The following is a 26,468-nucleotide window of genomic DNA, read 5'->3' as shown; positions in this document are numbered from 1 at the left end:
TTATAAGTGTTATTGAAGAAATAAAACAGAGTAAGGAAAGAGAGAGAGTGATGGGAGGGGGTTTATTTTAGATATATGATTAAATCAATTGCCCTTGAGGAGGTGACGTTTAAACACCTCCTCCATACAAGGGAAGGGTTTGTTATGCAGATACCTGGAGGACAGGGGTACCCGGTAGAGGGGACTGTGAGTGCAAAGGTCCTGAGGTAGGAGTTGACTTGGGCATTGAAAAGACGCAAAGGAGGCCAGTGTGATTGGAATGGAGTAGGAGAGAGGGAGGGGGCAGGTGTAGGCAACCCCAGGGCAGGTTGTGCAGGGCCCAGTGACCCTTGGAACAGGGACAGACGTCTGGAGCTTGGGTACGGTATTCCACACTCTTTATCTGAGCCTAAGCCCAGTGGCCTGGGCCTGCTAAGAGACAACCCTGACAGCCACAGAGGCCTCAGGGGCTCAAGACTTGCAGCCATGGGTGCTCACGTATTCTGAAAATCCCTCCAGCTGGTCCAGTAATTCCTTCTTTTCCATGTCTCCTTGAGCTGGCCAATGCATGAGGAATGTCTCCTTGCCCAGGACGTAGATGTAACTATAGTGAGGGAAGGAAGGAGGGTGAGGAGAGTCTGGTGCCCCCAGAGGCACGGAGACTTCCCTGCCTTCTCTTTTGCCCTGCTCGGCAGCCTCTCGGAGCCCCAGTCTGTAGTGTCTGCTCCACAGAACCATCTTGGGTCCCCCAGCCTCCAGTCCAGGGTGTCCAACCTGCAGTCTACAGGCCGTGTGTGGCCCAGGATGGCTTAGAACGCAGCCCAACACAATATCATAAATTTGCTTAAAACACTATGCGGCTCTTTTGTTTTCATTAGTGTTTGTGTGGCCCTAGACAACTCTTCTTCCAGTGTGGCCCAGGGATGCCAAAAGTTTGGACACCCCTGCATTAGTCCATTTATCTGGGGATTAAAAACGGCTCCCCTTCTTCTGACTGTACTACCCTCTGTTGGGAAACCAAATCTATGTACACATGTACACGCCTCTGTGAGACACATGTACACGCCTCTGTGAGACACATGTACACGCCTCTGTGAGAATGGAGCTCCCCGGAGCTGTGCAGTGCACAGCCCACACCTCCATTCAGTGAGGCTCGGAAACCCAGGTCTCCTGCTGCCGGGTACCGTAGCGATCTCAACACCAGAGACTGGGCCGTGGTAGGAGGGGGTCCCAGGCCTGAGTCCCCAGGGCAGCGGGGGGCCCCACGCACTCTGATCTGACTCTCCACAGGTCTGATGTCTGGCCCATGATGAGGTATGACTCTTGTTCTTGCAGGTCCAGAGAATCAAGACAGGTGGCGTGGATGAAAAATTTCTTCATGGTGTTCGGCATGACAGCGTCCGTGCCTGGAGGAAAGGAGACCCAGTGAGGGACCGTGTCCAGGCCTGGCCCTCCCCGACAACGGCCCCCCAGAGTAGGGACCCACACCACCTGGGACATACCACTCTTGATGGCGGCTTGGAGCTGCATGTTGTAGTAAACATAGGGGTTGGACGCAGAGGCCTCCACAGTGTTCAGCCTCACCTTGTACACTGGGGAAGGCACGTAGAGAGGCTTGTGCTGGTGGCTGGCCGGCAGGTGGGTCTCCTCCTGCCTCCTGCCACACCGGAAACTCACCGAAGTCCACGCCTGCCTCACAGGCCGCTAGTTGGAGCTCCTCCTGACTTAGCTGGTTGCTGTTCTTCCTCGGGGCCGGACACAGTTCTGGAGGGTGAGGGGCCAGCTGCTCTGGCTGTACTGTGGGAGGGGCTTCCTCCCCTCAGACCCCCATCCGGTCCCACGTCTCTGGGTCTGGCTTTTCTCCAACTTCTGTCTGTTTCTATCTTCCTATCTCACTGGGTGTCTCTCTGTCTACACTCAGCCTAGCCAGCACTCTGGAGGTGACAAAAGTCTCCTTGGACCCCTAACCCGGCAGCTCCGGCCCTCGTGTCCCCATGACCTCACCTTCAGCACACCTGCAGACGTCTTTGTGGCAGATCTTCCGCAGGTCGGATCGCTCTGAGGGCAGGTTGTAGAAGGAGCTGCACCTCCGAGCTGCGTGCGAGAGCAGGGCAGGAGCATGGCCAAGGTTTGGCTGGGTCAGGCGGTCCTGTGGGCCTGGCTCCGCCCCCCAATACTTGTCTGCCGCAAGCCCTGCGGCGGAACCGTTCCACCTGGCCTGGCCCAGCCATCCCTTATTGGGTCCTTCATCTTCGAAGATCCTGTCCCTCCTTGCCTAGCCCATCCCCAGCAGGCCTTACCCAGTCCTTTCAGCACCCTTCCCCCCCGCCCCCCCCCCCCCCCCCGCTCCAACCCCAAGCCCTTCTCAGTCACGTTCTATTTCACCTTCCTTGCCCGGCCCTCTACCCTCCCTCCTGGCCTTGCCCTTCACAGTCCCCTCCTCATTGTGGGACATGCGTCCCCCAGATCCCCTGCTCACAAGGCTCATAGTAGTCGTAGACGGTGACCTGGGCAGCCTGCAGGAACTCTGCCTGCAGCATCTTGTGGACCCGGAAGCCCAGCACCGTGTCTTCGTTGTGGGAGAGCTGTGGGAGGGAGTCCTGTGTGAGCTGACCAGGGCCACTGGCCATGGGACACTGACCATAGGGCCTTGGTCGTAGCCACTGATCACACGTGGTCTTGACTACTGAGGTGCTGACCTCAGATGGGGCATGACCTCTGGCAACACCACCCAGGAGGACCTTGCTGACCGTAGGCTTTCTGCCCACTGGGCTGTCCAGTAGCCTCTGGTGGACGTCTGGCCTTCCTCACCTTCTCCAGGTAGAGGACCACGGTGCTGTCGCTGGATCTCGTATTGGTCTCGTACTGGAAAGCATACATCTCCACGTCGTTTGTGAGCTGGGGCACAGGGTGAGACTGCAGGTTAGCTGAGACCCCCAGGCTCACAGCTCTACGAGCTCCAGTCAGAGCGAAGTAATTCTCAGAACTCCCTGTCTTTTCCCAATCACTCCCAGTGCTGGGGAAACTGAGGCCCAAGAAGGGCAAGGACTGGCTAGGTTTAGGCAAGAAGACACCAGAAGTGACCATGGGGCACTGACACGGGGTAGATTCTGCCCTGTGCCAACACTGGAAGTGCGGGGTGTGGCCAGGGCACCCCATCTTGTTCAGCAGGAGGCAAGTGGGACCTACATTACCTGTTTGAGGTCGTCATGGTTGGGGTAGAAGCCGGTGAGCAGGGAAACCTCCATGATGGTCATCGTGGCCTCTCGATCACCCTGGAACCTGGGAATTTCAGAGCTCCAGTTTCTTTCCCCTGCCTCCCCTCCCCCATGCTCCCACCGCCATCACAGCCCGCCTGAACCAGAGCACCGGCCTCCTCCCGGGCAACCCCATCACTCCTCTCTCCCCAAGAGCAGACAGCTTTACTAAACAGGAATCTGATATGTCACATCCTTGCTTAGCAACCTTTACCAAACACCTTGTCTCACCCTTTCACTTCACCTTCTCCCAGCCCAGCCTTCATTTGATTGCTCTTAAGTGTCATGGACCTTTGCACATGCTGTTCTCTCAGCCTGGAATCCTCACTTCTCCCTCTTTGCCCTGAAACATCCTTTGATCTTTGCAATCCCAGCTGATGAGTCACTCCCTGCGGTAAGCCTTGTCCACTTCCAACACTAGAGCATGCTTTAATTTGCCCTCCTGTAGCTTCTTTGACTTTTTTTTTTTTTTTTGCCACATTCAGTCACAGCTGCCACTTTACGTTGATTCTGGGTGATTGTTTTGTTTTTGTCTGTCTCCCCTGATAAGCTGTGAACTCCACCAGGCAGGGAGAGGCTGCCTTGCTCACGTCTGTGCCTCCAGCTCTTAGAAGAGAGCCTGATACTCAGTAAGCCCTCAGTACATTTTTTTCATCTGGGGCAGACCTGGGAGAGGGTATTTGGGAGAGAGGGCAGGACTGGGTTGGGGGCCGGGGTGTCTAGAAACAATGAAGGATGAGGATGAGGAAGAGCTGTGGGGCTTGGAGCCAGCTCTGGGTATCTGGGGCATGTTCACTATGGTGGAGGCAGTCATCCCGGGACATGGCAGGATGGAGGCTGGATGGTAGACAAGCATGGAAAGGCAGGGTGGGGGCAGAATGGGGGCAGGCAGAGAAGGGCAGGATAGGAGGTAAGGTGAAGGGGCAAGCATGGAGAGGCAGGCTTAGATGGTTCCCACACTCCACTCAGTACACAAGAGTCTGGATACCAGGAAGTGAGGCCTTCCTCCCTCCTAGTCCAAGATGCTGGTGCCCTGACCTTGCTTCCATCCGGAGTTGGAAAGTCTCTTCTCCCTTTTTATTTTCTGCAGAGGGAAGGCAGAAGTTTAGGGGTTGGGCAAAACAGCCTTTGGAGTTACCTTTCTGGGTTCAAATTCTGGCTCTGCTGTGTGACTTAGGGCAAGTTGCTGAACCTCTCTGTGCTTTGGTTTCCTAATCTATAAATGGGATCATAATATTCCCAATCCACCAGGGTGTTGTAAGGATTAAGTGAGTTAATGCAAATAAAGCATTTAACACAGCATGTCAAGAAATGAAGTCCAAGCCAAAGCCCTGGTCACTTTTGGTCCCTGAAAGTCCTGGGCCTGGGGAGACTTTTTCCTCCTACACCTACAGTGAGCTCCCAGCAGCAGTGTCCTCTATCCTCCTTCTCAGTCCCCCAGACTGGGAACTCTAGAATCCCACCATTTCTAACCAGAGCCACAGCCTCCCCATTGTCTCTTGTTGAACTGGTGCAGCCTCCTCCTCCTTAGCTGCCCAGTTCCCACTCTTGCCTTCTACAGTCTGCTCCCCCGACAGCCACCAGAGAGAGCCTCCCCCAAACCGTGCTGGGTCACGTCCCTCTTCTGCTCAGAAGAGGCTCCCACTACACTCTGCCCTAAAACTGAAGTCCTCACTGTGGCCAACACGTCCCTGGACCATCTGCCTCTGTCACCTCCCCAAATTTTTCTCCCAAAATTCTACTCCTTTCTTCTCTGTAGCTACACTGACAACCTCACTGTTCTTCAAACCAGGTGAGCTCATTAATGCCTCAGGGGCCTTTGCACCTGCTGCTCTGCCGGCTTGCAATATTTTCCCTTTGATCCTCCACGGTTCACCCTCAGAGTTCTTTCTCGTCTCAGCTCAAATGCCACCTCCTCAGAGAGCTTCTCCTGCATTGCCTCCAAGGCCGTATGATTTTTTTCCTGCTTTATTTTGTATGGTACTTATCATTAACTGCTATTATACTATATACTTATTTTTACAATGTAGATTCATTTATGTTATAAATAACAGTAGAAAAATAATGTATATTTCCATGGTTGTATCATTGTTTGTCTCTCCCTATGAGAACGGGGGCTTCAGGAGAAGAGGAGATATTTTTCTTGTTTATGCCTATGTTCCCAGTGTCGGGAGACAGGACATGGCACATAGTAAATACTCAATAAGTATTTGTTAAATGGCTGAATAATGCAATAAATGTATTTATTGAAACATAGCTAAAATAAAAAATGAAAATGAAGGGTTGGGCATCCTCAGGTCCAGGCTTACCTTCCAGGGCACTTCGAAGGGTAGCGTTCAGGTGGTATAGGTTGCAGGTGGCCTCCCCAGACTCTGGGGATCTGTAGTACATGGTCAGAATCTGCCAGGGCGGGGAAGGTGTCAGAGCCCATTCACACCCATTCCCTTCCCTCCTCGGGCCAGTCCTTGCCTGCCCAGGTCACTGCCCCTGTGGAGAACTCACAGCCAAGTCTGCTCCCTCAGTTACTGAGTGCAGTGACCAGAAAACTCTATGAAGTCTAGACCAGCTCTGTGTAGTAGAGTCTTCTACAGTGATGGCAATGGTCTCTGTGCATCCTGCTCATATGGTAGCCACACACCACATGTGGCTATTGAGCATGCGAAATGCGACTGGTGTGATTGAGGGAGTGAATTTTAAATCATATTTAATTTAATAAATTTAAATTTAACAGAGGCTCAAGGAGAAGTGTGACAGGCCCAACGTCACACAAGGACCTGAATTCAACCATGACTGCACTGCTGGAAACCTGAGGACAGGCTGCCCTAAAATTGGTGCACAAGATGGCTGTTCTTGTTGGCCCAGGGCATGGGGCCCAGGGTAATGGAGCTGCTGGCTCAGATACTGGAGGAAGGGTGGAGTTAGCCTCTGAGGATTGGGAAGCACCCTGGAGGGAGACTCTTCCCTTGGTGGGGTAAGGAAGCAGATGCCCCTCCAGGGACTCAGCATGGGAAGAGCAGAGAGGTCCAGTGACCTTTGACCTCTACCTTCTTTGACTTTTGTCTCAGTGAAAACTTTCCCAAGGGTCTATTTCCCCACCTGTTCCATGGAGTCCATATTTTCACCAACTTCCCCAGGGGTGGGGTTACAGTGTCTTTAGTTTGGCTCATAGCAAATAGTAGTGTCCTAAAAAGTAGATTTTTCCCCTGATTTCAATCTTGTCTTGGAGTTTAAACTTGTCTCTATTTCCACCAACTAAGGGGACCCTGGGCTCCAGCCATTGAGCTCAGGGATGGGACACCCAACCTACCGAGATGGTTCCTCTCCCTTTGCCATTGGCTTTGATCTCTAAGTTGTCTTGAGCAGAAAACTGGAAGGAAGGGAGAAGAGGATTTGAGGGCAAAGGAAGCAGCAAAACATGGCTCAAATGTAGTGGTGGATGGGGAGGAAAGATGGTTTTACTTTTCCCTCCTGATAGAGGATTTGTGGTGTCTACTCTACCACAGATCAACTACAACTGCCGACCCAGGCTGTGTCCTGATGTGCACCTCTCCAGTCTGACACTCCGCAGTGTCTCCAAAGTCCCCTGTGTGAAGAAGCCCCCCCTGGCACCTCCACATCTACTCTTGTTTCCCTCATATGTTCTTCTCTCAAGAGCCAGAGTGAAATTTCACAAACTCACATCCAATCACATCACTCCTGATTAAACCTCACTGCTATTCTTGGAAAACTCCTGCGTCATGCCCTTTGTGCCCATTCTTTCCTCCGCCTAGATATCCACAGGGGGCACTCCTTTCTTTCCTTAAGGTCTTTGCTCAGATGCCACTTATTGGTGACAACACTCCAGCTCATCCTGCCTAAAATTTCACTCCTTGATGTCCCCACCCCTCTTCTTGCTTAATCCCCCCCCCCATAGCTCTTGCCATCATTTAACACACTACATCTTCTACTTACTTATATCTCCTTATTGTCTGTTTTCTTCACCAAAATATAAAATTCTACAGGGACAGGGATTTTGTTGTCTTGTTCATGGTCATGTTCCTAACACCTAAAACAATGCCTGGCACACAGTAAGTGCTCAGTAAAGGTGTATCAAATGATTGAGGCTAAATATCACCCCCTTCATGGAGTGAGGTCATGGAGATCACCTTAACCCCCACACCCAGGCTGTTTTCACCTTCAAACACTCATCTCTTTCTCCTGGTTTTGGAAGCTTAAATAGGATATATTTATTGTCTGACTGTTTTTCTAGACTGTAAGTTCCATGAGAGCAGGGACCATGGATCTTTTATAATGTACCCCCAGTGCTCAGGAGAATGCTTGGCACATGGTAGGTGCTCAGAACATGTTTGTAGAATAAATGAATTAATGCATAGAGAGCGTAGACAGTGGTCTGAGATGTTTTTGGGAAAGAGGTTGGCAGGGACATGATTCTTGGCCCCATCCCCAATGTCACCTCTGTGTGGACTTCCTGTCTATCTGCCCCTGACCGCCTTACTTTTGCTGATCGCTGCTGGTAAGCGTTGTTCTGATTGATAACCCACTTCACGTTCAAGGCTCTCCTGGGAGCGCTGATCTCGACGTGGAGATCCTGGACATCCTCGAAGGGGACAGCTTCGCAAAAGCGGGTGAGGGCCTCGATGGCCACCACTGTGGTCTGGGTGTTGGGATGCATGGGGTTTGGATCAGCACCACGGACAGCGTCCGAGACAAAGGGTGGCGGGTCAGCACCACGGACAGCGTCAGTCGTCCCCTGCTGCACCTGGGCTATCACCCCCGCCCCGCCACTCCTCCAGCCCCCACCCTTCCGAGGCCCCGGGTCACCTGGGTGGACTTGAAGCCTCCTCCCAGCTCCCGCTTCTCCAGCAGCCACTTGGCGATGGCCTGCGTCTCATTATGCAAACCCAGCTCCAGCTTCTGCATCAGCGCGTAGGCCGTGGCCTCAATGGTGTACAGGGAAGTCCTGTCCCTGTCTTTGTCCTTTACTGGCCAGTAGTTTTTATCTAGAAGATGCATGCCCACCTTGTCACCCAGATTTGAGCCCTACCTAGATCTGTCTTCTTTTGTCATCTGGCCCCATTTTTCTCATCTTTACGTCATGCGAAACCCTTTGAGGAGGCATATGGACGTTTTATTTCCAGAACCACTCTGAGACAGACTTTAACTATTTAGAGATGGGGAAACTGGGTTTCTAAGAAGCTTCTCCAGGTCCTTCTAGTCCCACAGAAAGGGAATTCTCCTAACTCCACTCCTCTCGACTTGGGGAATGGAGGGGATGGAATAGAGCCCTTGGGGATGAGGCAGAGCAGGCCATGAGAGGCAGATCCCTTTTAGCGCCCATATTTAATGACCTTTGTATCCTCAACCACGCCAAACCCTTTCCCACATCAGGGCTTTTGCATGAGCCATTCCATCCATTTGAAACGTCCTTGGCCTTTCACAGAGGTGGGCCTTCTCATCTTTCATTCCAGTTGAGGGGGTCCCCTTTTCACAGAGGCTGTCCTAGCCCCCCAATCCATACTCCTTTCCCACTGTCATCTCTCCACTTTGCATTTGTCTTCTCAGTACAACTCAGTTTGTAGTTCTTTATGGATTTGTTTGTTTTCTGCCTGATTCCCCCAGGGACAGTGGGGACTTTGAGGGTGGCAACCATATCAGCCATGTTCACCTTGGTCTCCCAGGGTCTGAGCCAAGGGTGGGCATGCCATAGGTGCTCAATAAACACTAATCGATGAGTCATACATTGCTGGATCTCCCTCCTGCCACCCCCATGACTGCAGTTAACACACAGTTGCTGAAGAGGCGGCCCCACACTCACTGTGGCTGGCAAAGCTGTCCAGGCGGTCATTGGCTCGGGAGCTGTTGGTGAGGGCCAGAGCATAGGAGACTATGGCTACGGTAAAGGTTTTCTGAATGTCTGGGAGGCGTCTCTCCAGGAAGCCACGGGCTTTCTCCATGCTGGCCATCAAATCCTAGAGGTGAGAGAGAGGAGGCTGGAGGTAGGTGATCAGAGGAAAGGGGTCTGGCAGTTAGAATAGGCAGATGGACTGGGAGGGAGATGAGGGTGGGGGAGACCTGTGGGTGCAGGGGATGTGGCGCCCTGCAGAAATTGCCCTCCTCTCTGGGTCTTACCGGTATCTCTTGGTGGCACAACACCTTTCCTTTATCCAGCGCAATCAGAACAAGAGCTGTGAGGGATACATCGGCCTCAGAGCCTTGGTAGCCACCCTGTGGATGCAGAACCATACTCACGACCCCTTAGCATATTGGAGACACCTTTCCTAACCTTTTCTGCCTGGCCTTGCAAAGCTCGCAGGTTCTCAACTCTGGGCTGGATGATGCTGAAAGCAGGAGAGAGAGGAGTGGGGAGGAGAGAGGGAGAGGGAGAGAGAGAGAGAGATTTGACTGTGTGGGATCTGCCTTACTAAAAAGAGCGAACAGCCACAGAGAGTACTGTGCCAAGCTTGCTGTGCTATCTCAGAGCATTCCTGAAGCAGCTCCATTTTACTGACAAGAAAACTGAGGGTCAGTGAGGCAGAGTCTCCCCATTGCTAGTGAATGACTGACTTAGGGTTCAAACTCCTCTTTAGTTTCCTGACTTCTACCCTCAACCCCTGCACTGGGTTGAATGATGTCCCCCCCCCCCAATTCATGTTTACCCCACACCTTAGAATATAATCTTATTTGGAAATAGAGTCTTTGCAGATGTAATTAGTTAAGTTAAGAAGAGGTCACACTGAACCTAATGTCTAGTGTCCTATTAAGAAGGCCATACAAAGACACACAGAAGGAAGAAGAGCATATGAAGATGGAGACAGAGATGGGAGTGACGTAGCGACAAACCCAGGAAAGCCAAGGGTTTCCAGGAGCCACTGAGCTAGAAGAGACAAAGAAGATTCTTCCCTAAGACTTCAGAAGGCACATAGCTCTGCCTACACATTTTGATTTTGGACTTCTAGTCTCCAGAACTGTGAGAATAAACACATTTCTGTTGTTTGAGACACCTAGTTTGTAGTACTTTGTTACAGCAACCCTGGGACACTGGTACACCCCCATGGTTTCTTCTTCCACAGAGGCCAACGAAGCCAGGGGACTCTGAATCAGGCTATGTTCTTCCTCTGCTCAGAACTCTCCACCTCACTTGGAGGAAAAGTTCAAGTCCTTCCTGCGGCCCCAAGGTCCTGCACAATCTGTCCCAGCATCTTCCTGTCCCCACCCCTGTGCCCCCCTGATTCTGTTCCAGCCACAGTGACCTCTTCACCGTTCCTCCAACATATGGGGCACAGCCCGGTCTCAGGGACTTTGTGCATGAATTTCCCTGTGCTTGGCAGACTCACTACTCAGTCACATGACTTGTTCCCTCACCTCCCCAGGTCTTTGTATAAATATCACCTCTTCATGAAGCCTTCCAAAATGACACCCACATCACCTTGATCCCCCTTTTCCTGCATCTTGCTGATGTCACTTTTAACCTGCCATGTCATTTTTGTCCACATTATGCTTATTGCCTGTCTGCCTGCCCCGTGAGGATGGGCTGTTTTGTTGGCCTGGGGTCACCAGCACTTAAAGGAGTGCCCGGCACATTGTTAGGTGCCTTATAAATGTGCACTGGTGCAATGAAGCTCCAACCTGCAAGCGTGTGAAACCTGCGTTTATAAGTCCTTTGGGCATCACCTTCCTGTACCGCGTCAGGCTCTTGCTCACACAGTCCTCCTGACTCCTTAAGTCCTCCCTTCCTTTGGGGGTGCAATCTGACTTTGCTGGGTTCACTCATTCATCCAGTGTTTTATTCAGCAAACATTTGCCAACTACCATGAACTAGACCTGTTTCCCTGGAAGGACTCACAGCGTAGAAAAAGAGAACCCTGACTAGACTATTGCAAATCTTCACTGAGGCCCCCAAGAGTCTGCGGGCCCTAGGACCTGACACCTTTCCCCTGTCTTGGGCTCTGGTGGCAATAGTCTCTTTTCTCTCCCGTCGAACATGCCAGCACCAGTAGCCCTTTGCACATGCCGTTCTCTTTGCCTGCAGCCCCCTCCCAGTTCTTCCCCTCACCGACTCCTAGTCCTTCTTCAAGCTGCTCCTACATTGTCACTTCCTTTTTTCCTGTGTAACTATACAAAAACATTTATTCATTGGCATTAGGAGTTGGGTCCATTAACAGCAGAAAACCTCAGTGCCCAGAAACCTGATAGACACGTTGGGGTGGACACTCACCAGGGGATGCATGGAAGAAAGGTCCAGTGACCCTTGCTCCTTTAGGGGGCCAGTGTGGTGTGGCCACCCTGGTAAACAGGCCTGGCTCCTGGTAGAGCTTCTGAAGAACTCAGAGGCCAAGGTGTCACGGAACTTTAGTCTGTGTATTGCCACTTCTTTTTGCAGTCTTCCCCTGCCACCTCCAGGGCCAAGCATGGACCCTAGTAAATACTCTCTGCAGGTATTTATCTCCCATGGGACACAGCCAACCGTGACTTAAACAATCAATAGCTATAATTGTTTGGTGAACTTCTGCCTTCCTCTCTCCTCCCCCAGCTTGTGTGTTCTTCAAGGCAGGGGCTATAAATGTCTAAATGTCTCTCTCTCTCTCTCTTTTTTTTTTTAGCCATGTCTCCCCTCTGCCTAGCACAAGACCTGGCACGCAGCAGTTATTGGATAAATGTTTGTTGAACTGTTGGATGGATAAGTGAATGAATAATGTGATTGGTGCAATGATAGAGACAGGCACAGGCCTGGTATTCAGGGGGACCTCCTGGAGGAGGCAATGGTGGAGCTAAATCTAATAAGAAAACAGTTTGGCTAGACAAAGAAAAAAAGGATGAGGTGTGGGTATTCCATGCAGAGAGGGCAGCATAAGCATAGATAGGAGGGACCCATGAGCCGGGAGTAGTGAGGAGTGAGGCTTGGGAAGAGGTGCAGAAAGGAGGGCTATCACGGAGAGACAGTGTTGTAGGCAGTTTGAGCACAGAAGGTGTTGAGCTGGAGAGGCCTCCTGGTCTGTTTGGAAGCTGTTTCTCGAGACTCATGTGGAGGAACATTTGGGAGGGGTGGGTGAGCTGGCTGGGGGACAGAGAGGACTCAGGCCCAGTGGGAAGGGGGATGGATGGGTGACTGCTTGAGTTGAGGGTGAGGGAGAGGTGGGATCCCAGATGTACCCAGCCTCCCTCACATTGTAAAAGAGTCCAAGGGAGCAAGGGGAGATCAGGCTGGCTGCTGGGCCTTGGCTGTTTACTTTTCTCATTCTGCCTGAAAGCAGGCCAGGGGCCTGAAATTCCCCATCACTGTTGCAGAGCCCTGGGTTTTGTTTAAACAACTCAGGAGGGGGCGGGGGCGTGGGCACCTGCATGGACGCCATGATCACCGGGCCCTTCTCCAGGAAGTGTCCGTCCTCTGCCTGCCTCTGGCTGATGACCCATTTGGCAATGCCACAGAGGGACTGCAGGTCGATCACACTGGTGGTTGTGATGGAGTAGGCTAGCGCGTAAACGCGGAACACGTAGCTCGTGAGCCTGGCGGTCAGGGCGAGGGGGTAAGCGATCACTGGGACTGGCAGCGAGGGGTTTCTAAGACAGGGGCACCTGCACCATGCAGACCTACCCCAGTGACCACACTGCTTCAGACTGACCCCTCACTTGTGTGGAATTCTGCTGGCCCTTGGGCTGCCTGCCCCGAGACCCCACAGCATGGATGCTCCTGGAGTCATCAAGCCCCAGGCTGGCCCCGTGTTCTTACCAGGTGCTTCCTGGATTTCCCTTGTGGATGTGGTAGGTGCCATCTGGGCTCCGGTGGGTCAGCATCTGCGTATATCCTGGGGAAGCAGGTGGGTGAGGTCTTGCAGGGAGATTGGGTGTTGGGGTGTGGCTGGGAAGTTATCAGGCATAGTATGGAGGGCCAGGGTGGGGGGATGACTTGGGGGTGCATTCCATTTATGTACAACCTGGAGGAGGGGACTTATAAACTGTATACATTGGGAGCTGCGGGGCCCAGGTGTAAATGAAGGTTACAGCCAGCCATGACTATGAGAGCAGCATGCAGTTGAATCAAGGAGACACCTGGAAAACCACCCCATCTGGGGAAGGGTGAGAGCGGGAATTGCCACTCAGAGGGATCTCGGAAGGTGAAACCCAGGAAAGGGTGTCCCCTGAAGGGCCACTATCTGGGCATTTTCTCGGGGATCTTTTTGGGCTGAAAACTAGGGGTATCAGCATGTCTGTGTTGTCTTGAAGAGGTCACTCCTGGTGTAGTCTGGCGGGGACAACTATCAGGTGGATTCTGAGCATCGTTCTTTGGGTATTATCTGAAGGTTCCTGAAGGTTCCCTGAGTGTAACATGATGATGTTTGGGTGTCCCCTGAAGATTGCTGTTGAGAGCATCTGAATGGAGAGTTGGTGTCTGAGAGCAACCGGGGAGAGGGGGTCAACGTCCAAATTAACTTGAGGGCTCTGGGTGAAACTAGGGCCATTCACCTCCAGTTGTTACCTGGGGGTTTGGATGTCACCTGGGGAGGTGTCAGCATTCAGGTGTAACTAGGTTGGGGGAGGCCGGTGCCTGAGATTATTCTGGAGCTTTCTGCTTGGGGGTTCCCTAGGGTTGACCCAGGGCTTGGCACTGACTGGGTGCAACCTGGGGTGGGTGGGCCTGTAACAGAACCTGCAGGGTTGCTGCCGGAGGGTAAACCAGAGTTGGGGGTCCTGATGCATGAGTGATCCAGGAGCCTAGAGTCACAGTCCCCGCCTGCCCCCACCCTGAGAATCCTAAATAGGTGACAGCCAAGTGCAGTTGTCAGATTATAACCTGGAAAGGGGGTCCAGGTGAAGAAATAACCTAAGGGCCACTGTTGGGGGTCACCTGGGGGACTTTGTGTCATGCTGTCATCTGGGAGAGGGATCAGAGTTCAGGAATAACCTAGGCATCACCTTGAGATGACTATTTGGGGTACTGTTTGGGGGTCACCTGTGGATTGATATCAACTTGTCCTCTGGAGGAGTCAGGGTTGGGTGTCATTGTCTCAGGAGTTGATGGGGCCTTCCCCAAACCCAGAGAGACCCGGACGCCCTCCTCCGGGTCACAGGAAGGCGCGGCACTCACCACTGACAATGTTCTTCATCACTTGGGCCCTGTGCTCCACCCCAACCTTGCCCCACTGGCCCGTAGCGTCTAAGTAGCGGGTCAGGATGATCGCAGGTGTCAGGCGGCTCAGCGTCTGCTCGGGGCAGCCAGTCGGGAGAGTCAGCAGCTTGTGGGTTTCCGTGGAAGTCAGGCTGCCCAGGATGGTCTCGCCAAGGATGTCACCTGGCAGGTGGGCAGGGTCACCCTGGGAATAGTCTGAGCCACCACGGCTTTCTGATCACAAGGACACGCCCAGCCCCTTCTGCTGCTGTGCCCGGCAGGCCCTGGAGGACCCAGCTCCCTCCTCCCCCTGCCCCCAGGCGCCAGCTCTGCCCTAAGCACCTTGGACGCTGACAAACATTTCTGCTTCTGTATTGGGCATCTGGTCCAAAAGGTCTTGTCGTGGCACCCGCTCCATCTGGGTCTGACCTGAGCAGACACAACCTTCTGTGACAAGTGGGCTCTGGGGCTGGGGAGGTCAGAAGGCACAGAGCCCAGAGGAGCTTGGACTGCCCACCTGGCCTGAGACCCTCATTTGAACCCCTCCCCCTGCCCTGGCATGTCCCCAGGATCCCACATGCCCCTGCAGACCCCACAAACCTTGGGGGTTCAGGACGATGCTATGGGATATTTTTTCTATATTCCCCCCTGCCTGTGGGAGGCAATGAGGAAACAAGTTAAAACAACAACAGCCATAATGACGATCACAATGACCATAAGAGGAAGCATTGCTTAGCTAATGAGAGCACAGAAGCTGGAGCCCTGGTATCTGGGTTCAAATCCCAGCTCTTCTGCTTCCTGCCTGTGTGATCTTTTGCAAATTACTTAACCTGTCTGTGCCTCAGTTTTCTCATCCTTATAAGGGTGAGTATAATAGTTCCTACATCCTGGGGTTGTTCTGAGGGTTCAATGAGTCAATATTCTTAAAGTGCTATATTGTAGGGGCTAAACGTGTTTTTGTTAAGAAAATCAATTGTTATTGATGGGTCGCACATGGATCGTGTGTAACTTTCTCAGCTCTGTGATTATTCGTGGGCATGATGACTATCCCCATTCTGTAAATGAGAAAATGGGGTCCCAGAGAAGTAAGTGAGTTGCCCAAGATCACACAACAGACACAGGATTCGAATCCAGGTCTGACTTCAAAGTTGCGAAGTAGGGGCTCTGTGATTAAACTTCCAAACCTGGCCTCTCACCTCACTCCCACCTGGGCGGCCAGTTGGCTGGTCTGGGCCCACCTGCCCCTCATGATCACACAGGGAAGGTCCGCTGTCTGCACTAGAAGCAAGGTGTGGGGGCATCCATTACCTTGACCAGGAGTGTCTTCCTCACGTGATCCTGGACCCCATTGCCTATGACCTTGACCTCCACATCCACTTTGCCTATCTCCAGTGGGAGAAGCACAAAAGGCACCATCTTGGAGGAAGCGGGTGGCACGAACACCACCTGACGGTATGGGGCTCCTGGCTTGGATGCGCTGCAAAGTGGCTCCTTGTGGGGGAACTCCACGCGGACCTGCGGCAGGGTGGGCCGTTGGGGGTCCTGATGCATGAGTGATCCAGGAGCCTAGAGTCACAATCCCCGCCTGCCCCCACCCTGAGAATCCTAAATAGGTGACAGCCAAGTGCAGTGGTTGATGGCAAAGACCCTGCCTGGGTTCAAGCCCCACTGCCACCGATGTGCCCTGTGATCTCAGAACGCCCCTGACCACTCTGTGCCTCTGTCTCCCGGTCTCCAAAGAACAATAATGGCACGCACCTGCTGGGGTTGCTGTGAAGTTTACATGAGAAAATACCTTAGAAGTTTTTTAAAAGGCCACCACTTGGTTGGCCCTTTCAAATAATGACACACTCCATGCATGACCCACCGACAGGTGTTTTGGCAGGACAGGGAAGGCTGGGGGCTTCACCTTGACCTGGCGGGTCATGAGATTGTACAGCACAGCTTGAATCTGGACTTGCTCGTTCCTGACCACGGTGAAGGGCAGCTTAAGATCCACAAAGAACGACTTCCTAACTGTCAGCTCAAAGGGCTTTGAGACACAGAGACCTAGGACCAGGGGATCGCGTTGAAGTTAAGCAGAAGCCCGCCGTCCTGGGGCTGGACGTTTTCCCATTCTCTCAGTGGGAGGTAATGAGTGGGCCTGTGGGGCTCACCTTTTCCAGCCTTGAAGCTGATGGCCACAAACTGCCACGTGGTCATGGAGTCGGGCACGTTCACGCGAATGCTGTGGTGGGAGGTGCTCCTGGAAGGGGTGGGGACATCACTGAGCTGGTGCTGCCTGGACGGAGCGGCCGTCCAGGCGTGACCGTCACTGTGGAGGGGTCAGTGGGTCAGCCCATGGGAGGCAGCACCAGCAGAGGGTCACCATTTCGGGGGGGCCGCTGGGATCTGTGTTTCCATCGGGGAGGCTCCTGTTGCGGGACCGTGCTCAGTGGACACCCACCGACTGCCCCATGACATCGAGCCAGGGGCCGGATGTCAGCATGGGGGCGGGGACCCTACCCCACTGCGCCCTTTGGCAGAGTAAATGTCCTCCAGAGCCAGCTCTCAGGGAACAAGGTCCGGACAGGCATGTCCTCCTCGAAGATGTCTTCAAAGTCCTCGTCTTCGTCCGCTGTAAGGAGCAGGTGCGGGTGGGGATTCCTTTGCATTTCTCCCTTGGTTGGCCCAGCAGGCTCCTCAGAGGGGCACCCCATTTTCCCATGGCCCGGATCTCCCCTTGACCTGTTCCATGGCACCCCATGCCTCCTGCCATGCCCCCTCACTTGTCCCCAGCAGCAGCTGATCCTCCCGGGCCTCCCGAGTCAGGGTCTCAGACAGATGGCAGCAGCTCAGGAAGGCAGCGACACAGGCCGGCCCATGGCGGACGTGCCGCGTCCTCTCCTCACAGGACAAGCCCACGGGGCTCTCCCGGAGCCCGGCCTCACAGCACTTCTGCTCCAGCTCCGTGTCGAACTTGCTTACTGTGGGCCAGAGTTAGAGGAATGAGAAGGGACGGAGCAGGATCTGAGGGAGCTGGGAGCCAGCCACCTCAATGCCATGTGCACTTGGCTTCCATTGAGCCATAACCCTGGCAGGTGCCCAAACATGTTGCCTGTGTTTTCCTCCCAGCACTTCGCTTGAACCCACATGGTGAGTTCTGATTGAGAAGCTGAGTGACAGGGAGGCCGAGTCACTGGTCTAGGGTCACGCAGCTCGTGAGCAGCAGACCTGGTGCTAGAATCTGAGTTGCTGTTGCTTCCCCTCCCCTGCCCCTCCCTGCTTCTCCTCGTCCTTCCTTTTGACAGCCTTGAATAAACAAGGTAATAAATAAACAAGGTAATGCCTTGTTTATTTATAAAGATGCCACTTTGACTCCCAATTTTCATTATGTATTTTAAAAACATAAAGCTTGCTATAAAGCATGATGTCAGGTTGGATGCTTCTAAACCAGCAAACTAAAGGAATGCCCTTAAAGATAAAATTATAGCAATGTAAAAATCTTATTGCCCACCATATAACATGATTAGAATGTCTAGTTAAATGATATAACTGATCTCTACTGCAAATAAAAGAGCAGTTCATATTATAAACTTTTATCCAGAAGATATTGACATTAGAGTTAGGGTTTTACCCTGATTTTTATTGGATTTTACTTATTTCCCCTTTATTTAGATCTACCAAGTCCTTAGCATTGCTCAAAGAGATGGAAACATCTAGTATTCGTAGAATGCGTGCTTCTGATGCCAACCAGTGGGGCCTCCCCTCTCCTCTGGACTCCAGGCTCAGAGCTAGATGACATCCTTCAGCACTCAGAGACTTTTTCTCCTTTTGTCTACATCCCCTCCTACGTCACAGAGGCCTGACACCTAAGAACTACATTTCCCAGACTCTCTTGCTGCTGGAGCTCTGGATGGGATTAGAAGATGCTCTTATGTAAGTCTCGGAGGTGGAAGAGAAACAGAGACCACGGGCCTCACAGCAGTGGGAGGTAATGAGTGGGCCTCAGTCTGTGTGTTTTTAATGGGAACAATTCCACGTTCCACCGTTTACCCCCCAGCCTCAGGAGAAATACCAGCAGACGTTTCCTGAGATTCCACGCCTTGCAAGAACAGCAGTGGGGCGATCCTGCGTCCCCACAAGCAGCTTCAAACTTCCATTCCTACAGCCCATCAGATAGTTTGGAAAGCACAAAACTCCTATGATTGAATCCCTTCCTCCCTGCTTCCAGTACCTAGAGCGGTTTCAGTTTCCTATCTTAGGCACCGATGGATACAGAGGGGCGTGGTGAGCTTTAGCTCCGACCTGCATTCCTCTTGGTCTCCACACTCTTCAGGGAGCGGCGGCGGCGGCGGTGGCTTCGAGAGGGGCTCTGGGGGCACTGCCAGTCTGGGGGTTAGAGGGAAGAATGAAGACAACTGTCAAGATCATTATCAACAGCCCTGATGATGTTTATTGAGTGCTACCACCTGCCCAGTGCTTTATGCACATCACCTCATTTTATTCCACAGGCACCTCATAGTCAAGGCTCTCTGCTTAAAAGCTACATGGTCTTCAACAAGTCACAGCCTCTCTGGGCGGTGCTTTCCTCAGCTATGTAAAATGAGCATAATTGCAGTTCTATCAAAGGGATCACGCAGTTAGAAGTGCTGAGCACAGGGCCTGACTTGTGGTGAATAGAAACTGCCACACACTCCTGGTTGTCCCCAGTACCCATTCTCCTCCCCTCGTCTGTGGCAACTAAACTTCCATCTTTACATGTCACTCAGAATGAAGAAGACATTTCCCAGCTCCCCTAGTACTGAGGTGGGGCCATGTGACTGCGTTCTGGTCAATAAGATGTAAGAGAAGTAGCTTCTCCTTTCCTCTTCTCTTCCTCCTGCCCCCTGGAATGAGGCTCTGGTGAGGTGTACACGCAGAACAGTAAGCCAGAGAGACTCTGAGTCCAGAACGACCTCTGGATTGTTACTGAGCGGGAAGTAAACATCTATCTTATTTTAAAATTTTTAATTGATTTAGACAAAGGAATACAGAGAGAAGGGGGAGAGGGAAGGAGAGGGGTGGGGGGAGAGAGAGAGACAGACGTGTTGTTCCACTCACTCCTGCCTTCGTTTGTTGATTCTTGTATGCGCACCAACCAGGGATCGAACCAGCAGCCTTGGTGCATTGGGATGATACCCTAACCAACTGAGCTACCCGGCCAGGGACAATACACTTCCTACTTAAGCTGCTGTTAATTTTATTTTGATACATGTGGCCCAACCTATACCTTACCTAACACAGAGTGAATTACTTCGATTATTATCCCCATTTTATGGACAAAGAAACTGAGACTCAGAGACGTGTGACTGACCCGTGGTGAGTATCAAGACCCTGGGTTTTAGTCCATGTGTCTGACCCCATGTGTCTGACCCCGCTCTTAACCACTAGAAAGCACTGCCTCCATGGCTCCCCTTGCTGTCCCCTTCCCGCCCCCCGCCCGTACCGGTGCTTGCCAGGGTGTCCATCCCTGAGCTCATCTTCAGGTCCAGTCCCGCGTCCTTAAACACAGCAAGTCTGTCTCTCCCACTGCCCGCCGTGCAGCCAATGTCGTGCTCCTCCACCACATCCCAGACCTGGCGGCAAGAGAGGAACCTGGACCTGGTGCCTGTGTGGCTCCTCGGGGAAGGCACGGTGGTGCGCTGTAGCTGCCGGCTCAAACGGCCATTCTCAACTACCGCCCGTCAAGCCCTTACCACCTGCCCACCCCATACGCTGCGACCACCGGCGTTGCCCATTTTACAGCCGAAGATGAAGCTCCAGCTGGAACGTCAGGCAACCTTCTGACCCCAAATGCACATGTCCTCACCTTCTTCTGTGTGAGATTGTGTTTGCTGTTCATGATATAGACAGCCTTGTCCACGGCCACTAGCCCCACTCTGGCCTCTGCATCACCTGTCACCTTTATTTCCACCGGGTTGTTGGGCTCCAGATAATCAGGGTGATCTTCGTTATTTAAGCCAACCTTCAGCTGAGCCAAGAAAAAGAGATATGTCAGGAAAGGGGCTCATAGGCTCCCAACGGGCTCCTCCAAGTCCACTTTCAGGTTCACACCCCCACACCTCTGATGGGAACTCCGTCAGGCCACTCCCAACACCACGCGTTTACCTGCCTCACCGCCACATCCTAGGGTGAGCTTTTAAAGTCACATTTCTGCCTCTTACACTCACCTGCCCCCAGGCTGGGAGCCCCTGAACTTGGATATGCCTTCTCCTGACTTTATGATGGTGATGTACAACTTCAAGGAGTTTCACTCACCATCCCCATGCACCTGTCATTCACGTCAATCCATATGGAATCGGCCACCAGTTCAGGGTCCTGGCCTGTTCCTCTGGGCAGTAAATAAAAGGCCAGGATGCGGAAGGAGGGCAGCATCTCTGAAGTCACATCGATAGTGGTTGACGTGAAGACACTGCCCTTGTGTTTTAACTGATGTTTGGCAGCCACAATCTGACCCTTACTCAGGACCTTGGAAACCAGAGAAGCCAGGGAGGGGTAAGGCCAGGCCACAAGAGGGGTCCTCAGCCCTCTTGCTCCCATTCCTTGGCCTGAGCCCACCCAGGTGGTTCCCACCCTCACGCCATTTTTCACAGTTCCTTCCAGCCAGATGGCCAAGACTGTTCCAGGGAAAAAATTCCTTGACTCAAGTCCTGTTCCTGGCTGCTCACCAGGATGGTGAAGTGAGTGATCTGCTCCTTGGCGTTGGAGTTCCGATGCTCGGTGTTGAGGTTCAGCTGGATGTTGTTGCCAACCTCTACACCGAACACCTTCGTGTCAATGTGCAGGAAGTTCCCTGATCCATCCTGAGTTGAGTAAGGCCAAGCCGTCATCTTAGCTTCTGCCTGATCCTCTGGCCGAAGATCTTCATCAGTTCTTACCTGGGGAGGTTGATGGGCTGCTGACCCTCCACCCATTCAGCTTATGCAACCCCACCACCATCTCTGCCCCACCGGGTTGGTACCACGATAGGGAGCTCCGTCATTTTTGTGTCTGTGTTGATGATCGCAGTGGCCACCCCACTGTCTGAGGTGCACATTTTTTCGTCTTTGTAGCGAACGAAGACATTGGAGGCTGGGGACCCGTCAGGGTTTGAGACGAAGACCTGGGGTGGAATGTGGGGTGAGATAAAGGATGGGCCTGGGGGTGGCCTGGCTTGAGGGGTGGGCACGGGAAATGCAGCCCGGATAGGACCTCCCTGGGTGGCCGAGCAAGGTGTGCACTGGACACCAGCAGAGACCCTGTCCCTGTGAGAGTCTTTAGGGTTGGCATCCCCTGCAGAGCTGCAGTGCACAGCCGCAGGCGGTGGCCCTGAGTGCTGGTGGGCCCAAGGGGGTGGGGGTGGGGTGGAACCGGGGTGGAGGAGGCAAGAGGAGACATGGAGGGGTTGGGGAGAATGCAGAGTAGGGTTGATACTAAAGCAGTGCCCATCAGACATGGCAAAGCCACCCCAGATGAAAGTATAAAACAGCATGTTTGCTGTGCAAGTGCAGCCTCAAGACAGACCCGTGAGCAGCCTGTTCCAGCCTGACTGTGACCCCTCAGCCCCCGCAGAGAGATTCTGGAGCCATTGCTGTACTTCAGGAAGACCCGGATTATGACTTAAAGCCTTGGGATTGATCTGGGGGGCAGGATGGACTCAATTCTCAGAAAGATGGGTTGTAGGGGCCAGGCGAGTCCAGTGGGGTTTTTGTTTCCCGGGGGAAACTGTTTGAGGGTGGGGCCCCTGAGTCCTTGGGTGGAGTGGACCCCGACCCTGACCCTAAAGTGGAAGGGCATCCCCGGCTTGAAATACTGGGGAGTCTTGATGAAATTGATGTTGTATGGGGTCCGGACGATCTTCATCCCCGAGGACTCGGCCTGGACCATCTCGCCCCCTGTGGAGACAGAGGGACCGTGAGGTCTGTGGGGCAGGTTCAGTCTGGGGGCAGAGGCAGGGCTGCTGGTGCGGGGGGGCCCATCTTGGTGACGACAGGGAAAGACAGTAGTGCGATCTCAGCTCCTGCCAGCCCTTCTGGCGTTTTCCCACCTCTCTGATGAGGACTGAGGCAGGAGGTGGCCCGAGGCCACACGGGCAGAGTGCCTGGGCTGGGAAGAGCACAGTGCGCTGGGCTCAGCCGAGGGCCTGGAGGAGGGTGGCACCTGAGGAGAACACGGTGACGTTGACAAAGACTGAGGCCCCTATGAAGTTCTCTTCTGGGCCTTGGAACGCAGCCATCAGCACGTCCTTCTGGAGGGAGACCTGGCCTTGGCCTTTAGAGATCTGCTCTCAGGGCAGGAGAGAGAAGAGCGGGTGGTTTCCTGGGGAAGTGATGGGGGGTTGGGAGAGGGGAGGTGGGGAGGGGCCCAGGCTTAGTCACCTCCACCCTCTGCAGGGAGCTTTGAATGGAGATCCGGCGGGAGTCCTGCTTCACTCCGAAGATGGCCAGGGCGTGCCCGTCCACTGCCTTGTTGAATACATACCTGGGGGGGAGAGAGCCGCCATGCTGGCTCTGAAGCACCCGCCCAGCCTCATGTGGCCGCAGAGACGGCCCGTGTGATCTGACAGAGCCTCAGCTATGGCCATGGGACTTTGGGAGGGGCAGAGGTGGCCCCTGGAAACGTAGGTAGTTTCATTGCTGACCCACAAAATCCTGGAAGGTGACAAATATGTCACATAAAGCCTTTCGGGGTTGTAGATGTGGCTTGTGTGGCCTTGGGAGATGGTAACGTTGGCTTGGACAGCCACGTGGAGCCATGTGGTAGTGTGGCCGGCCCACGGGGTGCCTGTGCAGCATGACACAGCTTCAGGAATGGTCTGTGTCATGTTAAGAAGGGCCAGGCGCGGCCATTTCGACCTTAGGTGGACGGCATGGCCTGCGGAGGAGGTCTGCAAATCCTGTAAGGCAGCGAGGGTGGCGTTTGCAGTTTCCTGGTGTTGCAGAGATGATCCGGACAGCTGCACAGATGCCTCAGGTGCCCGTGCAACCGTGTGGGCCTCCAGAGAAGGTCGGGACCAGGAGGGGTGGCACAGGCCATTAGGTAGACCAGGTGGGCTGGACAAACCCAGAAGACCGAAGGGAGGGACTGCACAGCCTCACAGGGGCCACGTGGTGACCAAGGCTGTCAAAGGCCTTGGGTGTCAAAGGTCCTGGGTGTCAAAGGCCACCCTCATTATACCCTTCATGCTCTAGAAGCGGCTCACTTCTCCACCCTTCAGTTTCTTGGTGTCCTTGGCCCTGCGGCCGGGCTGAGGGTACGGAGACTCACCAGGCTTTGATTTCCACATTCAGAGCTTCGTCATTGAGGTAGAAGAAGTTCTTTTCGGGGATCAGCCGGACATCAAAAGATGGGAGCACTGGGTGGAGGAAAGGTGGTGGACACCCCCCACAGGTCACCATCCTCCCCTCACCCCCGTCCTGCCCCTTCCCTGCCGACTCTGGCAACCCCCAAGAATGGGAACACATGGTCCTGCTCAGCAGCAGCAGCCAGCTCAGGCCCTGCACACAGTAGGTGTGCCACAAGACCTCCTTTTCATCTCCAGCCCTGCTTCTGGTGTGTCCCGCCTCACCCTCCTCGTCACACTGTGCTCACCATACTCCTTCACCTCAAAGGCTGCCTTGAACTTCTGTTTGGCCGCACTGTGGTAACTGGCTTCGATGCTCCAGGTCCCAAAACTGAGGCCAGAAAGTTAGGAGAGATGGAGGCTGAGGAGACCCTCCCTCCCTCTGACCCAGGGCTCCCAGCAGGGCACCTGATGAGCTCTGGGAGGTGGAAAGAGCTTGAGAAGAAGCCTTCCTTGGCTATCAGGTCCTGGCTGGTCACAGTGATCCCTTCTGGGTTCTGTGGGGACAGGTGTGTGGGTTATGCCCACAGGCCCACAGCACGTGACACAACCCCAGTGTCCGAGATCCACCCTGCCAACAGGAGAGGCCACCTTGATGTCCAGAAGGAATGTCCGGGTCACAGGATCCATCCCGTGGTTCAGAGTGAACACCCGGTACTGAACTGGGGGAGAAGGGGCGACTGAGTTGGATGGAGTTTGGGGAGGGGGTCACTGTGGTCTCGGGCAGTGGGAAGATCTTGGCAGGTGGAGTATGTTGGGTACTAGGGGAGGCTCGGGGTGAGTCAAAGCCTGCCCCAGGCCAAATGCCAGTGGCTGTACCGAAGTGCTCAGGGGTGTAGATGGTCTTGTCTGTCTGGATGAAGATGTAGCCAGCATGGGGAGCCACCAGCACCACCTTCTCCATACACGAGGATGTGGAGGTGGGGGCCCAGGCTGCCTGGATGATGACGTACTGCTGCCCCGGACGGGCGGGGAACACCAGGCTCTCAGGGATCTGGGGAGAGAGGCCGCGGCTGCTCAGACCCTGCTGGGGTTCCCATACCTGGGCGCAAAGTGCTGGCGTGGATCTTGGGAGAAGCAATCGAATGGGGGCCTCTGTCTCTGGGAGCTAGGTCGCCCTGCGTGGCTGTGCGGTTGGTTGGACCTTCAGCCAAGTGGAGAGGCAATGCAGTCCGTGCTCAGCTTTCCAAGCCACCAGCAGAGGGCGCCTTTTGTTAATCAGGGCAGAGGTGACACATGGGCTAATCAAGGCCCTTCTTGGAGCCCAGACTAAGGAGATTTTGGATTTCTAAGTGGACAGAACACTAGAGGAGCACTAAGTATATCCAAGTCCTGCATGTATTCCCTAGTGTCTCCTGTAGGAAGTTCCTCTAGAGTCTCCCCCCTCCATTCTTGCTGCTGGCCCAGAGCCTCCCGTGGTGGCCAGCCGTACTGGCCTGTCACCTACCATCACGGATGTCTGATTCATAAAGTGGTTTTCCGATGAGAGAGTGAGCTGGCTCTTAGCCACCGTCGTCTTCTTCATGGGGAAGTCCCACACAGTGAGGTTCACCTGCAGAGTCCCGCTGAGCTGCTGGCTGGAGTCCGGGTGAGCCTGAACGTGGATGTTCTCCGGGCTGCCAACCCGCAGCACTCGGGGGGTCACCAGGATATACCTGCCAGTGGGCGAACACAGGGGACTCCAGTGGGGGAGGCAACAGCGGAGACAAGCAGGGTCCTACTCAGAGAGTCACGAAGACCACAGGTGTGTAGGCAGTCGGCAGATCCCCCCCCCAGCTCCCCACACTCACAGTGGTTCAGCGTGGGTGAGGGACATCCCCAAGAGGAACAGAATCAAGCCCAGGGACCAGGGCACGTCCATGGCAGCTGGAGGGAGGTGTGGGGCCGCTGGTCACGGTTGCTGTTCCCTTGTCCACCTCAGCTCTGGCATGTTTGCCTTGGCCTGTCCTGGCCGAGTTAATATGTAAACTGCATGGGGAGGGAGTCCCCATGGATCCAATGGGAGTGGAGAGGGTTGCTCCTCCCTTGTCATCCTGGCCTGGCCTAGGGGCTGGGGCTAGCTGCATTCAGAACCGTTCCAGCTCCCCATCTGGGGGCCAGAGCTGTAAGGGGTCAGTGTCCTTTCCATGAACTGTAGGGTCCTATCCTGAAGCCGTCCCCTCACACAGCAAGGAGCCCGGGCCACGAGGACCAGGTCACTGGACTGGGGGCTTAGTGGGGATTGGCCAGGAGCAGGAGGAAGCAGGAGCGCCGCCCCCCCCCCCCCCCCCGCCCTGGTGACACTGGTGAGAGCTCTGGAAGCAGAGCCGGCACAAGGCACTCCTTTCCCACTCACAGCCCGAGCAGCTGTGTGGCCACCTGCCCCAGGCCCTGCCATATCAGGACCTGAGAAATGCTTGGGTCAGGCCCTTTCGCCCTTGATCTTCCTGCACACAGCTCTCGCTGTGTGGTTTTCTCCTTCCTTGCAGGAGACGATTATGCTTGGTCAACTGTGGCCATTGTCCATTGTCCCTACATCACGCAAAGCTCCCTGGGCTCCTTTTCCAAAGGCAAATTATACATATTAAACCAGGGATGAAACACATCATGCTGGAGGCATTCCTGGAAGAAAGCTTTCTCTGTTCTGAAATAATTTTCTCTGGCTGTTTAACATGCTCATTGAAGATGTTGAACCCACTCTGTGGTTTCTGCCTCTTAGAAGCTGGCGCAGTTGCAGACCAGTTGGTCTGGTTTCTCTTTCTCCTGTGAGGTCAGTCAGAAGACGCGGGAATCTAGCTTGGGGAGT

At 53.9% G+C, this 26,468-nt stretch overlaps 1 protein-coding gene across 1 annotated transcript; it reads right to left on the bottom strand.

Annotated features, from left to right (window-relative positions):
* Positions 1-72: 72 nt before the first annotated feature.
* LOC119037075 (complement C3-like) lies at positions 73-25,624 on the bottom strand. The gene is made up of 41 exons (XM_037129119.2): positions 25,474-25,624; positions 25,131-25,338; positions 24,503-24,677; positions 24,275-24,345; positions 24,092-24,180; positions 23,932-24,014; positions 23,608-23,695; positions 22,719-22,821; positions 22,501-22,621; positions 22,120-22,235; positions 21,323-21,463; positions 21,030-21,239; positions 20,620-20,829; positions 20,171-20,332; positions 19,808-19,937; positions 18,628-18,711; positions 17,109-17,306; positions 16,846-16,957; positions 16,497-16,585; positions 16,250-16,389; positions 15,649-15,855; positions 14,941-14,992; positions 14,683-14,769; positions 14,320-14,523; positions 12,964-13,039; positions 12,572-12,740; positions 9,366-9,461; positions 9,052-9,205; positions 8,058-8,236; positions 7,732-7,890; positions 6,544-6,603; positions 5,546-5,636; positions 4,275-4,320; positions 3,174-3,261; positions 2,791-2,877; positions 2,459-2,564; positions 1,984-2,073; positions 1,657-1,743; positions 1,482-1,571; positions 1,250-1,385; positions 73-583 (listed from the first exon to the last, which is right to left on the bottom strand). The coding sequence occupies exons 1-41, from the start codon at positions 25,542-25,544 to the stop codon at positions 451-453; spliced, it is 4,998 nt and encodes a 1,665-aa protein (XP_036985014.2). The 5' UTR covers positions 25,545-25,624; the 3' UTR covers positions 73-450.
* Between the last annotated feature and the right edge of the window lie 844 nt (positions 25,625-26,468).

This window comes from Artibeus jamaicensis, unplaced genomic scaffold (assembly GCF_021234435.1).
Source record: "Artibeus jamaicensis isolate MK-2021 breed Jamaican fruit bat unplaced genomic scaffold, CSHL_Jam_final scaffold_537, whole genome shotgun sequence".
NCBI lineage: Eukaryota > Metazoa > Chordata > Mammalia > Chiroptera > Phyllostomidae > Artibeus > Artibeus jamaicensis.
This window is presented reverse-complemented; position numbering and strand designations above follow the sequence as displayed.

What these genes read in the sequence shown, in the direction of transcription:
- LOC119037075 (XM_037129119.2), bottom strand. Translation starts at nt 25,544, where the DNA reads ATGGACGTGCCCTGGTCCCTGGGCTTGATTCTGTTCCTCTTGGGGATG. An exon ending in CATCGTCCTGAACCCCCAAG is followed by an intron (nt 14,770 to 14,940) that starts GTTTGTGGGGTC and finishes GTGTCTGCTCAG; the next exon opens with GTCAGACCCAGATGGAGCGG. An exon ending in GGAAATCCAGGAAGCACCTG is followed by an intron (nt 12,741 to 12,963) that starts GTAAGAACACGG and finishes CCTGACCGCCAG; the next exon opens with GCTCACGAGCTACGTGTTCC.